Raw genomic sequence first — 18,800 nt, forward strand, 5'->3', positions numbered from 1 at the left:
CACTATTCCTCAAACTATTCCTGCAAATAAAAAGGAAAGGAACATTAATGAACTTGTTCTATGAAGCCAGTATTACTTTGATACCAAAACTGAGTAAGAACATAACAAAAAAAATGAAAATTACAAATTTCCTTTATGAACATAGATACAAACCAAATACAGCAACACATGTAAAAGATCATACACTATGATCAAGTTGATTTGATTTCAGTATGCAAGAATAGTTCACAGCATGCAAATCAATAAACGCTAAAACATCATATAAACAGTATGCAAGTATAGTTCACAGCATGCAAATCAATAAACACTAAAACATCATATAAACAGTATAAAGGACAAAAAAACTTCACACAATCATCTCAATAGATGCAGAAAAAGCCTTTGACAAGATTCAACTTCCTTCCATTAAAAGCACTCAAGAAACTGGGCAGAGAAGAATGTATCTTTACATAATAAAGGCTGTGTATGATAAACCTATAGCCAATATTGTAACGGGGAAAAACTGAAACTATTTCCTCCAAAATCAGGAATGAGATAAAGGTGTTCACTCTCTCCATTTTTATTCAATACAGTGCATGAATTCTTGGCAAGAAAAAGAAATAACAAGGATTCAAAAAGGGAAGAAAAAAGTTAAATTATCCCTATTTGCAGCTGATATGAACCTATACTTAAATATCCTAAAAACTCTACCAAAAAACTCTGGTCTGATAAACACTTTTGGCAAAGTAGGATACAAAATCAACATGCAAATAATCCATAGCTTTTCTACACCAGTAATAAACAGGGTGAAAAAGAAATCAGGAAAACAATCCCATTCATAATAGCCTCAAAAAATTAAATACTTAAGAATAAACCTAACTAAGGAGGTAAAAGACCTCTACAATGAAAACTATATGACCTTGAAGATAGAAACTAAAGAAGACAGTAGATGCTGGAAAGACTTCCCATACTCATGGAGGGATAGAATTAATATTGTAAAAGTGGCTATACTACTGAAAAAATGTACAGATTCCCCACCAAAATTCCAATGTTATTTTTCATAGAAAAACAAAAATCAATTGTAAAATCCATTTGAAAACACAAAAGATCCCAAATAGCCAGAGCAATCTTGAGCAAAAAGAGAAATGCTGCAGGTATCACAGTATCTGACATCAACTTATACTACAGAGTCATAGTAACAAAAACAGCATGGTACTGGCACAAAAAACCACACACATGGAATAGAAGATCCAGAAATAAGCCAACACAGCTGCAGCTATCTGATTTTCAACAAAGGTGCCAAAAACCTACATTGGAGAAAAGAAAGCTTCTTCAACAAATGGTGTTGGGAAAACTGGATATCCATATGTAGAAGACTGAAACTAGACCCTTACCTCTAACCCTGTACAAAAATGAATATAAAAGGAAATGAATCAAGGATCTACATGTAAGATCTTAAACTCTGAAACTACTAGAGAAAAACATAGGGAAGACCCCTAAAGATACAGGTACGCCTTTCTGAGTAGGGTTCCAACTGCTCAGGAAACAACTAACAGTAACAATCAATAAAAGCAAAGGAAACATTTCAACTACCAGAATCAAGAGACAGCCTACAGAAGGGGAGAAAATCTTTGCCTGCTATTAACTGCATAAAGGGTTAATATATAGAATACATAAATAAGTGAAGAGACATACCATCTTCATAGACTAGAAGAAACACAGTAAAGATTTCAGTTCTGTCTAAAATTAATCTATAGTTTGATATAATACCTATCATTATGTCATTGGAAATTTTTTTGCAATATTGACAAATTTATGCCAACATTGTTATATAAAGGACTAATAACAGAAGAGCTAAATCAATTTTGAAAAGAAAAAATAATGTGGGAGAAAATCACTCTATTCAGTATAACGCTTACTATACTGTACATATACAGTAATCAAGACAGTTGGCAGAGAGGTAGAAACATATATCAATGCACAAAAGGAACCCCAAAAGAAACCCACAGAAATATGTCTCTGTTGATTTCTGACAAAAGTGCACAAAAGATTTCAGCAAATGGTGCTAGATGAAGTGGACATTAATAGGCAAAAAACTAAAACAATTTCAAATTAGGTATCACATAGTAAATAAAAATAAACTCAAAACTGATCACATATTAAATTTAGTGAAAATTAAAAGCTTTGGTTCTATGAAAGGCAAGCTACAGACCAGAGAAAAAAAAGTGTTTTGAAACTACAGATCCAACAAAGGATTTGTATCTAGAACATAAAAAAAAACAAAACAACAACAAAAAACCTCTCAAAACTCACAACAAAAATTCTAGTAAGAAAGAGCCAAAGGGAATGAATAGGTATTTCACTACAGATACAGATGGAAATAAGGACATCAAATAATGTCTGACATCATTGGCCAGTAGAGAAACACACATTAAAACCAGAATGAGATATTGGTAAACACTAGAATTGCTAAAATAAGAATCATACAAAGTTGTTAAGCAGTATGAAGAGAACCTAGATTTCTTGCATTGCTGGTAGCGATGTAAACTGGTACATTTCTGGAAAGCAGTCCAGCACTTTGTTATAAAACTAAACATGAATTTATGACACAATATTTCAAAGAAATGAAAATTTTACTGCCATACAAAAACCTATTACTTGAATAGCAGTTTCATGTATAACTGCCAAAAACTGGAACACCACAATATTTTTGCAACAAATGGATGGCTAAACAAACTGTGGTACCTCTGAGGTAGCATGTGTAATACCAGTAAGCAATAAAATGGAAGAAACTACAAAACCATTCAACAACCTTGATTGATCTAAAGAGAATTATGCTGAGTGAAAAAAGCCAATCTCAAAAAGTTACATATTATATGATCTCATTTATATGGCTTTCTTGAAATGATAAAATTCAAGAGATGGAGAGCATACTAGTGTTAAATGTGGGATTAGGGATGGGGGACAGGAAAGAAAGTAGCTGTATCCTTTAAAAGACAGTATGAGTGGTCCTTAGAACTGTTTGGAATCTTACACGAATTCATACATGTGGTTAAACTGCAGAGAAATAAGTACATACAGAATGAGTACATGTAAAATTGGTGATCTCTGTATATCACTGATGAATTCTACTGATGTCAATTTCCCACTTGTGACCATATTGTACTGTGATTGCTGAAAATATACTATTTGTGGAAACTGAATAAAGGGTACCTGAGTGCTCTATTATTATTTCTAACAACTATAAGTGAATCTACAATTATCTCAAAATAAAAATTGACTTGGTTTTGGTTTTTTTTGGGCAGTACCAGGGCTTGAACTCTAGGCCTCATGCTTGGTAGGCAGGCACCCTACCACTTGAGCCACTCTATAAGCCCTGGTTTCATTTTTTTAAATGAAGTGAAAAAAGGTATTATTTTGTGACTTTATTTTTTTCTTTGAGCCCTGAATTAGAATAAAATAAATGTTCATGAGTCTGATACTGATTAAAAAAATAAATAATGAAATACCAAAATAAAAAAAACTAGAGAAGTTGATTTTTGCTACTGTTGTTGGTGGGACTGGGGTTTAACTTAGAGCTTCATGCTTGCCAAGCATGTTCCCCACCACCTGAACCACACCACTAGTATATTCTGCTCTGGTTATTTTGGAGATGGGGGTTTCATAAACTATTTGTTCAGTCTGACCTCAAATCACAATCCTCTCAATCTCAGCCTCACAAGTATCTAGGATTATAGGGGTGAGACACCAACGCCTGGCTAACAGCTCAGTTTTAAATATGAATTCCAATTAATAAATGTAAATCAAATATTGAAAATATAAAGTAACCATTATAATATCTCTGTAGTAATTGTTGAGATAAATTTCTCAAATGGATACTTATTGTCATGGGTAATAATTTTAGAGCAAACTATAGTTGAATAGTTCCAATGAATATTCCCCAAAATATTCACTATGGTTTAGATAAGCATCCCCCAAACTCCCAGTTGTTAAAGACTCAGTCCCCAGTCCATGGTATTACTGGGAGGTTGTGGAACCTTTAAAGGGTGAGACCTAGTGGGAGGAAGTTAGGTCACTGAGGTTGAACCCTTCATGAGGTGTTAGTTTGAGCAATGCAAAAAGTGTTTTTTTTAACTCTTAAAGTCTTTGGTCCTGTAAGAGTAAGATCAATGATATAATAACATCAAAACATATTAGCAATTTTCTGTTCTCAAAGAGTTGTCTCTCTTATACTATAATGCATTTCATATTAGGCTTTATCTCACCTGGCCAGCTCTTTAATCAAGTTTGCAATGCGTCTTTTGTCTTCAAGACATAAATCCTTCAATGATGCACTCTTTGTTCCTCCCTTGTAGAAATTCTAAAACAAAAACATTTCTGGTTAAATTTTTCTAAAAATAATTTTTAAGCTTTTCTGAGAAACCTATTAAAACAAGCACAGGCTAAGCATGGTGCTCACTCCTATAATCCCAGCAACTCAGCAGGTGGAAATCAAGAGGAATGCTGTTTAAGGCCAGCCTGAGCAAAATTTAGTTAAAAATCTCAACAAAGAAACAAGGCATGGTGGTTCATGCCTGCAATCCCAGTTATACAGAAGGCAGAGGTAGGAGGATCTCAGGTTGAGGATGACTGGGGCAAAAACTGCAAGCAAGAACCTATCTGAAAAATAGCTAAAGCAAACAGGGCTAGGGGTTTGACTCAAATGGTAGAGCATTTGCCAAGCAAGTACAAGACCCTGAGTTCAAACACATGTACCACCAAAAATAAATAAACAAAATAAAGAAAAATGAAATTTATTTCCTATTTTTTATTTGGTAAATATTATCTACTAGCTTCACTTAAACCTACTGTGAACTCAAAACAGCCTAAGGAACAGATAATGAATCAGAATATTTATAGAATTTACACAGAAATGCACAGAGAAAGAACTAAAAGCAGAAGATACTCTTGCTGAAGTACTAGAGAGTATTAGGAAAACAACTTTCCCTTGGTGAATGTCATTAGGCATGAGTACCTAATGGAAGATACTAAGAACCTTCCTTACACCATAGTCCCTAGGCTGTTTAAGGAAAAAAGGTTCGGACTTTTTGCTACCATTTCCTGTGTGGGGAACAGGAAATGTTTCTCTCTTTCTCACCCCTGGCCCTGTTGCTCTCACTCTAGAGACAACCCGCCTTCAGTCTGTTGAAAGTGTATTCCTTTCCTAATAAACTTTACTATTACTTTCACTGAAAAAAAAAAAAAAAAGGAAAAAAGATTCTTGGCATTTGTGGAACTAAGAAAGTAAATTAATCCAATTATTCAGGTAGCCAAAAATAACCAAAGACTCTTAAAATGAGTCCTGGAAAGATAGGGTAGGAAAAGGGAATAGGAAAAAAAAAAACTGGAAAATAAAATGAATGAGTTTGATTTTAGGTATGCTCAATTTAAGATGCCAGCAAGAAATTCATGTGGAAACATTTTGGCAAGAAGTTGGAAAGGTAGCTCTGTTTCTCAAGTCAGAGAAAATATAAAGGGATGGTATTACAGATGATGTTTATTTAGGTTTTTATTATTTCCTCTATACTTTTCCAGGTTTCAAGTTTCTCTAATAATGATACAGTGAAAATTAAGAAAAAAATTTAGTTTTTAAAAATCCAAGATATTTGGTATTTAATTTTAGTTAGCCTATTTTTATTTTTATTTTTTTTTTATTATTCATATGTGCATACAAGGCTTGGGTCCTTTTCCCCCCTGCCCCCACCCCCTCCCTTACCACCCACTCCACACCCTCCCTCTCCCCCCCACCCCCTCAATACCCAGCAGAAACTATTTTGCCCTTATTTCTAATTTTGTTGTAGAGAGAGTATAAGCAATAATAGGAAGGAACAAGGGTTTTTGCTGGTTGAGATAAGGATAGCTATACAGGGCATTGACTCACATTGATTTCCTGTGTGTGTGTGTTACCTTCTAGGTTAATTCTTTTTGATCTAACCTTTTCTCTAGTTCCTGGTCCCCTTTTCCTATTGGCCTCAGTTGCTTTTAAGGTATCTGCTTTAGTTTCTCTGCGTTAAGGGCAACAAATGCTAGCTAATTTTTTAGGTGTCTTACCTATCCTCACCCCTCCCTTGTGTGCTCTTGCTTTTATCATGTGCTCAAAGTCCAATCCCATTGTTGTGTTTGCCCTTGATCTAATGTCCACATATGAGGGAGAACATATGATTTTTGGTCTTTTGGGCCAGGCTTAGTTAGCCTATTTTTAAATAAGTTTAAGCTGTAATCTAAAAGGACAAGAGGAAATACAGAAGCATGTAATACTGTTGAAGGAAAAAAGAAAAAACATTTGAGGAAAAATTTAGGGTCAATAGTGCTAATGATGGAAAAAGTCCAAGTGGGAAAGAATTCACTAGATTTGGCAATAGAAGAACTTACTGATAGCCATTTCAATAGTGATGTGATGAGACAAAGATCAACAAGAGAAACTCCTACACATAGGCAAGAATTTGGTAGCCATTGTGTTTAACAGAAACACCTGAAAACACAATGTCTATTATCCATAGAATAGCAAAACTATGGCATATTTATACAATAGAATTCTATAGGTTATTGTTATGCTACTGACTTTTATCAATATAAATGCATTCTTCCATGTTCTGCTTTATGATGCTGAAGCTAAGACTCTGAAAACCTCATTTCTCCTTTGCTACCTGGCATTCTGATAAACTGCTGATACAAAGAACCAGATGGAGACCAGAGGTTGTTAAAGGAAGAAAGGACATAGCCCTTCTAATTTGTTTGCTGCTACTGTCAGTGTCATCCTTGCCTCAATTTCTCACTCTTAGAAGAGCAGCTGGTTTCAGTTTACAATTTTTCCAGTCCTTGCAGAACTAGCAAGGACTGGTTTTGGGATAGCAAAACCAGTCATCAGAAGTCCAAATTCCAGTATTAGGGAGCCCTTCATCAAGTTTCTACATCTTAATAATTCCAACTTGTTCTGCCTGTTCATCCAGCCATAGAAGTGGTGGCTGTTTTGTGTAGTTACTACCTTCATGACACTTTACTGTTCCCTTATTACCTTTTTCAGTTTTCCAGTTCCTACTTACTCTTTATACACAGCATAAAGAAATCTCATAAACATACTATGGAAGCACAAAACTTAATTATATAATACACATGGCATGAGCATAGTTCCAAGCATATATAAAACAACACATTGTTTAAAACCAAAAATATATTTACTTTATTTAAGACAGGGCTTGGTAAACTATAGCTGCAAGCCAAATCTGCCCCACTGCCTGATTTTACAATTGAAAGTTTATTAAAAACATAACTAGGCTCATTCGTTTACACATTTCCTATGGCTCTTTTCATGCTACCTGAAAAGAGTAAAGTTGAGTAGTTGGGACAGCTCTTTCAGCTAGCAAACACAAACGAGTTTACTATCTGGCCTTTTAACTGATACAGAAAAGCAAGAGAAAGATAATACATAAAATTCAGGGTAGGGATGACCAAAGATATAAAGGAAGAATACAAACTCTATAGTTACTTGATTTATAACAATAGCATCACTGCAATTCATTATGGAAAAGAATGGTCTTCTCACTGAATGGTGGTAGGCCAAGAAACTATCAGTATGGAAATATAAACTGTGACCCTTACTTAATACTACATGTACAAATTACTTCTTGATGAATAGTAGATTTACCTGTGCAAAGAAAAGCAATATGGTTGCCAAAAGAGAGAAAGAATTTGCTACAAGAGTGTAGCTGGCTAATAGCCTCCAGTTACCACACCTTAAGGATTCACTGTAGTGTACATGCCAATGCCAACAACTGAGAACAGCACAGACACTAGAACTGGCCAGTTTCTGCTCCAATTAGCACTCTCAAAAGGAAATATTTGCTTGGCACTCCTTATTAGCATAATGGACACTATCTTAGGCTGTGTCAAGTCTGAGGATCTTCCTAGGAAATTTCCTTCTTTCTTTTTCTCTCTTTCACAAAAATTAGACCTGAAGGTATAAAGGCTCTTCTTGTCTACTCCTTCTGGTTCTACTCTTTATCCTTTTTATAGGTTTTTCCTTCATTAAATCTTTTCCATTTCTAATTTCATTTTGGAGTTTGTCTCCCAAAAGATTTGACATAATACCACTTTGAAAACCTTAATGAATTAAGGATCTAGATATTGAGTATTAATAACTACAAAGATGATATACAGAGAAAAAACATGAGACATTATGTCATTCAATAAAAAACCAGTACATTATTTCTAGTATTAAGAAAAAAAAATGAAATAAACATATATATACCCCTCATTCCTAGAACACCCACTTCTAGCCGAAATAGGGCAACACAGAGACCAGATTTATCTTACTGCCCAAACCAATCAAAAAACCTGACAAAATATACAAAACAACATTTTTCATTGGGCACCTGGCAGCATAGGATGATGATCACTGAAAGTGGGGAACCAAATGTGAGCCCTACAATTGTCACAGCTGCCAGAGGAGAGTTTTCAGGGCACAAGGTAGGTAAACCCAGGCAGAACTCAATAATCTTTCTGAGTACAGCTGAGAGCCCAAGAAAGCCAAGGTTTCTAGAGTTTGCTGAGCAGAGTAATGGGACAAAGCTGCATAGAAAGAAAGCTCCAGAGATCTGCAAAGAGTCCCTTTAAGTCAAGGGCTCAGTGATGATCAGTACATGTACATGAAGAAACCACTCAAAGAAAAGAATACAAAATAAACAACAAAAATCATTTTTGTACCTAACAGTGTGAAGAATAATCATTTACCCACCAGTCAGAGGGGAAAGCCTTATAATTCAAGGGTCAAACAGGAAGAATATTCAGAAGGATATTGCCTGAAGTGGGCAAAATTAAGCCTGCACTAGAACTGCTCTCGGATCACCTTTTAAGCCCTAAAATCAAGTTTGAAAAGAATCAAATTCTGAACAACACTGTTCCAAAACAAAGTTCAGGATTACTTCTAGAAATATAAAAACATCTAATATCCAAAGGTACTCAATAAAAAAACAACCAGGCAGGCAAAGAAGCAAGAATATATAACCATAATTAGGAGAAAAATTTAATAAAATCTTACCCATAACTGACTTTCCATTAAAACAGCTTATCCTAACTATATTGCATATTTTCAAGAAGCTAGAAAAATGACTAAATACATTAAGTAGATACATGAAAGATATAAATAAAAGACTCAAATTGAACTTCTAGAGACAAAATTGACATTGTTTCATATGAAAAATACATGGGATGAAATCAGTGACATATTAAACACTGCAGATGATGATTATTAATGAATTTGAAGACATAACAATAACAATTATAACCAATTATCCAAAGATAAACAGAGAACAACAAAACCAGAGGATCTCAGAGCTATGGTATAACTTCAAGCAACTTCAAATATTCAAGACACTGAATATTTGTGTAACTGAGGTCATAGAAAGAGAAGAGAAAGAGGGAGACACAAAATACCTAAGAACTAATGGCTGAAAAGTTTGTGATTTGATGAAAACTGTAAACTTACAGACCCAAAAAAGCTTAACAACCTAAAAGAGATGTTTAAAAAACTATTTCAAAGCATAATATAATTAAATTACTCAAAATGAGTGATAAAGAGAAAATCTGAAAATCATTTAAAGTTTTAGCTCACACATACAAATATACATACACACAAAACAAGAATGATAGCAGACTTCTCAAACAGTATAAAACAGGCAACAGTGCAGTATCATTTAAGTGTTCAAAGAAAAAAAGTATTAACTCAGAATCCTATAGCTAATAAAAATATATTTTAAAAATGAAATAATAATAATTTTCAGGCATAAAAAAGATTTTAAAAATTCATTCCCAGTGCACCTACATTATAATAATGTTAAAGGAAATCCTTTAGGTAGAAGGAAAATATCAAATGGAAATCTAAATATACATGAAAGGATGAAACACCAGAAACAACATGGGTAGATTTAAAGACTTTTGTTTTAAATCTTTTTAGAATACAATTTAAAAGGACTCCAAATTGGAAAGGGATATGTAAAACTAATTCTATTCCCAGATAGACATGATTTTACATATATGGAAAAGTGTGATGAATTTACAGAGAAATAAATTAGTGAAGTCTGAAGGTGCAGCTCACTGGTAGAGCACTCTGCCTAGCATGTACAAGGCCCTGGGTTTGATTCCCAGAACTTAAAAGAAGGAAGAAGGAGGGAGGAAGGGAGGGAGAGAGACAGGGAGGGAGGAAATAAATTTATTTACCGAGGCTGCAGGATACTACATTGATTTATAAAAATGAGCTGTATTTCTATGCACTAACAGTCAACAACATGAAGATGAAATTAAGAAAACAATTCCATTCGTAATAGCATCAAAAATTATAAAATATTTGATGGTTCTATAATTTCTAAGGAAACACATGGGATACAGTATAGCCAAAACAATCTTCAAAACGGGGAACAAAGTTGGAGGACTTTCCAATTCTGAAATTCACTAGCAATATGGAATAATTAAAACAGTGTAGTACCAACATAAAAACAAAACTATAGCTGGGCATGGTGAGACATACCTATAATCTCAGCACTCAGGAGGCTGAGACAGGAGAAACAAGGCCAGACTGGGTTATATAGAGTTCCAGGCCAGCCTGGGCTATATATTAAGACCCTGTTTCAAAACAAATCAAAGAAATAAAAAATAAATACAGAATACAAACCCTATTAAACCCATATAAACTCTCACATTTATGATCATCAGCTTTTTGACAGGGTGCCAAGAAAAAAGGAGAAACAATAGTCTTTTCAACACATGGCCTGAGACACCTGGATATATACAGACAAATAAATGAAGCTGGGTCACTACCTCACATTATATACCAAGATTAAATCAAAATGGAACAAAGACTAAACAAATGCAAGACTCAATGGTATAAAATTCTTAAAAGAAAATACAGGCATAAATTTTGGTGACCTTAGATTAGGCAATGATTTCTTAGCAAAGGAAACAAAAGAAAGCAATAGATGAATTGCACTTTATCCTTTTGGGTTTCAAAGAACACCTAAAAGAAAATGAAAAAACAATATACAGAATGGTATTATTGGTAAATATTACCAAATCATATTACTGATAAGGAACTCAGAGTTGGAATCTAGAAAGAACACTTATAAACTCAACAAAAAAAGACAAATAATTCAATTGAATAGGATCTGATGAGATGCCTCTCTGAAAAAGATACACAAATGGCCAAGAAGCACATTAAATGATGCTCATCAACATTAGTCATTAGGGATATGCAAACCAAGACACAAAGAACTACCACTTCATACCCAGTATGATGGCTACCACCAAAAAGATGGACATTAAGTGTTGGCAACAATGTGGATGGAGAATTGGAAACTTCTAACATTGATGATAGGAATGCAAAATGGTATAGTCACTACAGGTAAGTTTGGCATTTTGACAAAAGGTTAAATATATAATTACTACATGATTCAGTAATTCTAACTATATTCCCAAGAGAACCGAAACATGTGCATATGATGCAGACTTTAGACCTAAAACAAATGCAGTAATATTATTGGACATGGGTCACACGCTAAGGGGAGAACACATACAGGAGGAACAGGGAAAGGTAGGAAACCCAAAACTTGAAAGTGTTTGATATGCCCACTGTAGAGGAGTTAATATAGTAGCCTTAAAACAACAGAGATCACTATAGGAAGGTGACTGGGAAGTATGAAGAGGTCTGGTAGAGATGAATCAGTTTGGGTTGTAATATACTTGTGCATGGAAGCAATGCTAGGAATCTCTCTATATAGTTATCCTTATGTCAAACTAGCAAAAACGCTATGTCTTTCTTATTATTGCCTATGTCTTCTCTTCAACAAAATTGAAGAGGGCAGCAGGTACTACCTGGAAGCGAGGTGGGAAGAAGGGACAGGGAGGAAGCTGGGGAGGGAGGGGACGGATAGCAGGAGGGAGAAATGGCCCAAACAATGTATGCACATATGAATAAATTTTTAAAATAAGTGCTATACTGTTAAAATTAAACAAGAAACAATATATAAGAAAAAATGTGTATATGAACGTTTACGGGAGCATTATCTATAATAGCTAAAAAGTAGAACAATACAAATGTTTATGAACTGATGAATAAACAAAAAGTGAATTCAGCCATAAAAAGAAATTAAGTAATGATACATGATACAATATAGATGAACCCTGAAATTACAGTAATAGCTAAATTCTGTAGACTACTAACAATGATTATCAGTAACGAAATAGATATTAGAAGTGTCTTAGAGAATATAAATTAGGGATTGTGAATACTTTATATAGAGTTTGTCAGTAAATGTTTTGGCATGTGGGCACACAGTCTCTGTAGCAACTCTCCTATTATAATACAAAAGCAGCCATAGACAATACCTAAAAGAATGATCATAACCAGGTTCCAGAAAACCTTTATGTAAGTAAATAGGCAGCAGATAGATTTGGCCCACAAATCACAGATCCAAACCCTGACTTCAACTCTAGTTGATGAGAGAAAATATAACAAAAATTAAGTAAAATACATAGGCCAGAAGAGACATATGCCCAAAGAATGTGCAGATGCTGTTATGAAGACAAAGCTGAGAGAGACATCAGTGACTGGGCTATAAAAAGCAAGGATCTTTATGACATTATTTTCCAAGTGAAATCATTAACAACAACAATAATAATTATTCAGGCTAATTTTCTTTGGCAAATCATCATTCTAATATAAAAGCTCATCCATCAATAAATTCGTAAGAACAAAAATCATAAAGGATACCATTTACAATTTTAAAAACTGTAAATTTTAATTTACTAATGCCACACAGATCAAAATATATATTCTTGAGACATTAAGATAAAACATTTTCTTAGCAAAGGCTTCATGCATGTGTAGATACTCTGGAACAAAACTCTTGAATAATTTAGATATTTTATATTCATACTCAGATTTATCAAAGGATCATAGGAGTTTCTATATCTTCTGAGAATGCTTATAGATTACCTAATATTCTTTTAAAGGCTCTTTTGCCCTTATTGGTCAATTCTTATATAAACCAATTAATAAGAGAAAAATTTAAAAAATCACTAACCTGTTCACCTAATGAATCTCCTGCACCTCTTAAAGACTCCATAGAGATTGAAGCATCCATTGCCTTAGAAGTCTTAACTTTAACATCAGCTTTTGGACTTGTCGACTTATGTCTTGATCTGATAGTTCCTTCTGTAGAAATCCCTAGGAATTTTCATTAAACAATATGTAAAAATTCTATCTTCTCATCCTCTTAAACCTTCCTCCCCTTCAACCTCTTTCTTGATATACTCTACAGGACCTATGGAAAAATTTTCTTATTTTATAAACTTTTAGAGCTCTTTTAATACATAATGAATGAAATGTTATGTTTAAAATAAATAATAATTCAACTGAAAAAAACTTAAAGGTACATTTTTCCAACAAGACAATCATAAATCACATTAAAAGAAATAAATTAAAACATAACACAGATAACTTGGGGAAACCAGATGCTTTTCACCTAATTAGGGTGTCATTAATGATTCCGTTTTACTACGAATCTAATAATAACCAGTAAACTTTAAAAAGTCTCTTACCTATACCTATATCAAGTCTTCATGCTTTTCCTGAGGAACGTTAAATTTAGGCTCTTATTCATTTAAAAATGTTTAGAAAGAACTTCCTGTCCCCAAATAGATGAAGTTTTCTGTAAGTTCACTAAAAGCTGACTTGCCCAGCCATTACCTAAGATGAGCCAGTATTTCGAACCTTAAGAGGGGCTGGTCAAATTTGCATCTGTGAATTTGTTTTGAAAACACAATTTTATTTTCTGATAGATGATTCTGTGTCTAGTTATACCTGAAAAAGCTGCCCTAATTTTATTTATTCCTAATCCTTAAGAAGCAAAGGAAACTTCCCAAATTTTAACATAGAAAGTCATACCTGGAACATATACTACTGATTGTTCTTCATCAGAAACTATGGAAAACGTGAAGGAAAAAAAAACTGTATATTTAATCAATATCCAAATCCTGCTTCTATTCTGCATGTCTGTTATAATTCCTCATCTCTTTTGACCTGGGAATTTATAACTTACTTTTAAAAACAAAACAAGAAAGCAAAGCAATTGAAATAAATGTACCAAATATTCTGCAAAAGTTTATCTTTAGATAATCATAACTATGTATTTCATAAAAAAATGTGGAAAGCACTGATCCATGAAACTTGTATTTACTCCTATTCTCAAGTAGCTCACCCTAAAATATACATTCTATTAGGTTACTTTCCTTTTCTAAACAAGGAGTTAAGAATTACAGGTTGCCCATTACTTAGGAACTATTGGTTATTTTAGGCATGAAGAATAAATAATTTCATGTTGGGCTTTAGCTTTGAAGAACAAACACTGTTTGGGGGCAAGTCAATCATGCATACGCAAAGGCAATTTATTCTTCTACCGTACACTCATGAAATGTTCCAAGAAGCCCTATTATTGAAACAGTGGAAGAATATTTAAGACTAAACAAAGAACTATTTTGAGTTTAAAACAGAGAAATTTAGAAATGCTAGGATCATAACATTGCTACAGAAAGAAAACCAACATAATAAGAAACAAAATCCCTTTAGAAACAAAATCATATTCAGAACTGTATCTAAATCCAGATATGTACACAATTTGGTAACCTGTTATACTTCTAGGCAAGAAGCATCTAAACAAGTTTCTTTCCAAATGAACTAGAAAATTCTCAAGTTTTGTGTTCTTCTTTTATGAAATGTTTTCCAAGTTTTCTAGACAAAGCAATTATTAACTATAGCTTTCTGGAAAAAAAAAGGGTGGATTTAATAGGATGTTTAAAAAGTCATAGCTGGGGGCTGGGCTCAGGTCTGTAATACTACAGCTACTTCAGAGGTTGAAATCAGGAGGATCATGGTTTAAGGCCAGCCCAGACAAAAAGTTAGTGATACTCCATCTCAACCAGTAGCTGGACCTGGTGGTATGTACCCATCATCCCAAGCTATATGAAAGGCCAAGATGTAGAGGGTCATAGTTTCAGGACAGCCCAGGCAAAACAGTGTGTGAGACCCCATCTCAACTGAAAAAAGCTGGGTGTGGCCATGTGCACCTGTCACCTCAAAGGCAGCAGGAAGCTTAAAATAGGAGGACTGCTGTCCAGTCTGTCCTGGGTAAAAAGAGAGACCCATCTCCAAAATAACCAAAACTAAAAGGGCTAAAAAGGTTTGGCTCAAGTGGTAGAGTATCTGCGTTGCAAGTGTGAAGCCCTGAGTTCAAACTCCAGTACTGCAAAAAAAAAAAAAAAAAAAAGTCCTACTTTAGCCCAGAAGCAACTCTAGTAATGGTGTCTTTCCAGGAACAGACTGGAAATGCCTAGAATCCTGTAAAATAGCAAGCTATTTAGCTGGTGCTCACTGTCCGAGATGCCATGGTTTCTCATATATCTTTGTAGCAGCAAAGACACTATCTCAGCTTTAAGATCTTGCCTAATAAAAAGTGCCCCTTAAATTTTCAGTTCCCTCAAACATCAGAGATGGAGCTTTAAAAGTTTTAGGAGACACGCAGGCAAATAAACAAAAAAAATTAGAACCACCACTCTAAGGAAACTGAAAGCAATTAATATAGGAACAGAGAGAGTATTTCCAAATTCACCAACACCCAATCTAAAAATAGCCTTATGAAATGAAAGTGTGTGGGCTCCATGACAACAAAAACGGTTTCTTTTTTAAATATTCCTTAGGATTAGCATAGGGCCTTGCATACACAGGAGGCACTCTATAAATGTTTATCTGCAGTTCAAAATGTACTTGAAAAAAAGAACAGGAGGGGACCCCAAGACCTTGGTGTAAGAACATGCTCCATTCATACGGCAGTACTTTTAATTGTAAGATAGAACAAATGAAGACTCTCAGAATATTCCTCAAGACTGACCTATGGTAAGACTAATGTAATGTTTGTTCACAAAGGAGCCTGCTCACACTCAACAGCAGGAAGAGACCAGTTTCACTGAGTGGAGACGCCAGACCCCACTCAGCTTCACCTTGATTTGAAACTCAATCAAGTATCTCACTGTTCTCTCCTCAAACCTGACACAATTTCTCCCATCCTTACTCTCTAGGGATTGAACCTAGGGCATTGGGCATACTCTACCACTGAGCTACATGCCCAGCTCCTATTTCTTTAAGAAAAACAAACTGTGAGCCAGGCACTGGTGGTGGCTCCTGGCTCATGCCTGCAATCCTAGCTACTCAAGAGGCAGAGATCAGGAGGATCATGGTTTGGAGCCAGCCTGGGCAAATAGTTCATGAGACCCTATCTCGAAAAAACCCATCACAAAAAGGGGCTGGTAGAGTGGCTCATGGTGTAGGTCCTGAGTACAAATCCCAATAATGCAAAAAAAAAGAAAAAGGAAACCAAACTGTGAAGACTGCCCCAGGCTTCTACCTGCATATCTAACCACCTTTCCTGTATCTACGCCTAGACTCTACTTTCCCTTTTTGCCACAGATGAACTATTCATGCTTCTATCTAAAGCCAATACAGTCTTTATACACAAAAAAGGAAATTACATTATTTTTTAGCCAAAGAATTCCTCCTGCTACTCTCCCCTGTCCTCCTGAATCAATCATTTTTCCTATTAAGCTTTTTCCACTAGCACCCAAACATATAATAATTTATTTTTTCCCCAAAAAAGGAAACTCTCTTGACCTTACATTCCCATACAATCATATGCTGCTTTTCCTCCCCTTTACAGCAAAAATTTTCAAGAGACATTGGCTGACTCCAGTTCCTCTCCTCTGAGACTTGAACCTTACTTGGATTTTATCAACACAGTAAAACTACTTTTAAGAAAGTTTTAATGTCCTGTTTTGTTAAATCCATCAATTAAGTCTTAGGCTTCTCTGTACTTGTTCTATCAATAGCATTTGACATAGATGGCCATTCTCCTTAAAACACCTTTTTTTGCTTAGCTTCAAAGACACCACATACTCATAATTTCCCCACAGGTTTTCTTACAATTCCTACTCAGTCTCCTTAGACTCCTTCTAGCCTACAAACTTTGGAATGCCCAGTGCCTTTTCCTTAGAGCTTTCTCTTCTCTTTAAGCACCATCAATAAGCTTATTTCTGTCAAGTTCATCTTTAGCAGGAGCCTATCCCCTAAGTCTGACACTTAGATACATAAAAGTTTTCTCAAGGACCAGGCACTGAAGATTACTGGTGGTTCACCCAACCTGTAATCCCAGTTACCTGGGAGGCAGAGATAGGAGGACTGCAGTTCAATGCCAGCCTGGACAAAAAGTTAGAGAGGCCCTATATCAAAGAACAAGTCAGGTGTTCACAGCTATAATCCTAGCTACACAGGAGGCAGTAGGAGAAACTAGTCAGAGGCTGTCCTGGGGGAAAATCGATAACCTACCTGAAAAACAACTAAAGCAAAAATGGCTAGGGCATGGCTCATGTGGTAGAGTACCTATCTAACAAGCATGAAGCCTTGAATTCAAATCCCAGTACCGCCAAAAGAAACAAAACCAAAACCAAAAAACCTTCAAGTTCACACTGTCCAAAACTGAAGTCCAAACACTTCATCTCAAAAGCTGCTACTCCCATAGCCTTCTCTATCACACTAAATGGCCATCCTATCCTTCTGTTTCTCCCTATACCTCACATTCAGAAGATTCTGTTGGCCCAGCCTTCAGAATGTATCCGGAGTCCAACCACTTCTCACTACACTATCACTTCTATGCAAGTCACCTTTTCCTCTCACCAGAATCACTGTCATTTCTTCATAACTGCTCTCTCTTATTTCTATGCAGAACTCTACAACAGCCTATTTTCCACACAGTAGATGGAAGGAACATTTTAAAATTTGTCATTCCTCTTTCAGATTAAAACCCAAGTATTTACAAGGGCCTATGATGCTCAGAGATCTGATCCCTCCACCCTGCTCCCCATACTCCTTCCAGCCTTCCTTGAATTTGTTAATGAGCTGCCAAGCCCCTGCCTCAGGGCTTTTGCATTTATGATTTCTTCTATTCAGGCAGCTCTTTCCCAGTATCTTCCCAGCCCACTTCCATAGCACTTACTTAGGTCATATGTCACCTTCTGAAGACTTCACTTCCTAATCATGTACTTAAAAGTACTTTTGCAGTACTTAAAACTGCAAAACTCTCTCTTCCTGTAACCCATTTACCTCCCCCTACCACTTAACACTTTCCTGCTTTATTTTTCTCCATAGCACCTATACTTATAAGACATACAATGTATTTTATTTATTTCTGACGTTATCTCACTAAAATGTATGCACCAAGAGGATGATGACTTTCATCTTTTATGTTCAAGTTTTCATCTCCCAGACATAAAATACCTGGTTTACAGTAAGCCATCTATGAAAGAATAAAACTGATAGTTATTTAATTTTATGAGGCAGGGCTCAAAATTGTTGAGTTTTTTTTCTCCATCTCATTCAAAATATGAGAGCAAAATCTATTCCAGTTATCCATGCCAAATTCCTTTTCAAGTAGGAAAACACCTCTAAATAAACTGTCTTTAACAACATTTTTAAAAATAAGAAAATATTTGAAACTGCTTCCATCTAACTTATCCTTTCAAATAATACATAATCTATCTTCAGCTCATTATCTTAAAAACCCAAACATTTACTTCCCAGTAACTGTATATTTCATGGAGACGTCAAAGAGACATTTATGATATACAGCAAGTATACCTTATACCTACTATTTGGTTAAATGTGCCACCTTATTCCTACTCTGATTTCT

At 35.0% G+C, this 18,800-nt stretch overlaps 1 protein-coding gene across 7 annotated transcripts in view; it reads right to left on the reverse strand.

Moving 5' to 3' along the window:
• The window catches only part of Kiaa1328 (KIAA1328 ortholog), a 291,633-nt gene that overhangs the window by 270,141 nt on the left and 2,692 nt on the right, over window positions 1–18,800 (reverse strand). For 3 of the 7 annotated variants that reach the window (XR_012447056.1, XM_074069919.1, XM_074069918.1), the window contains exons 2-4: window positions 13,955–13,990; window positions 13,092–13,234; window positions 4,245–4,339 (exon numbers count right to left, since the gene is read on the reverse strand). Coding sequence is in view for 6 of the 7 variants with exons in the window: in XM_074069919.1 (XP_073926020.1) it covers window positions 4,245–4,339; window positions 13,092–13,234; window positions 13,955–13,990 (274 nt within the window). In the remaining variant the exon portion in view is untranslated. The other 4 variants (XM_074069922.1, XM_074069923.1, XM_074069920.1 and 1 more) reach the window with 3 other exon arrangements.

This window comes from Castor canadensis, chromosome 4 (genome assembly GCF_047511655.1).
Source record: "Castor canadensis chromosome 4, mCasCan1.hap1v2, whole genome shotgun sequence".
NCBI classification, from domain to species: domain Eukaryota; kingdom Metazoa; phylum Chordata; class Mammalia; order Rodentia; family Castoridae; genus Castor; species Castor canadensis.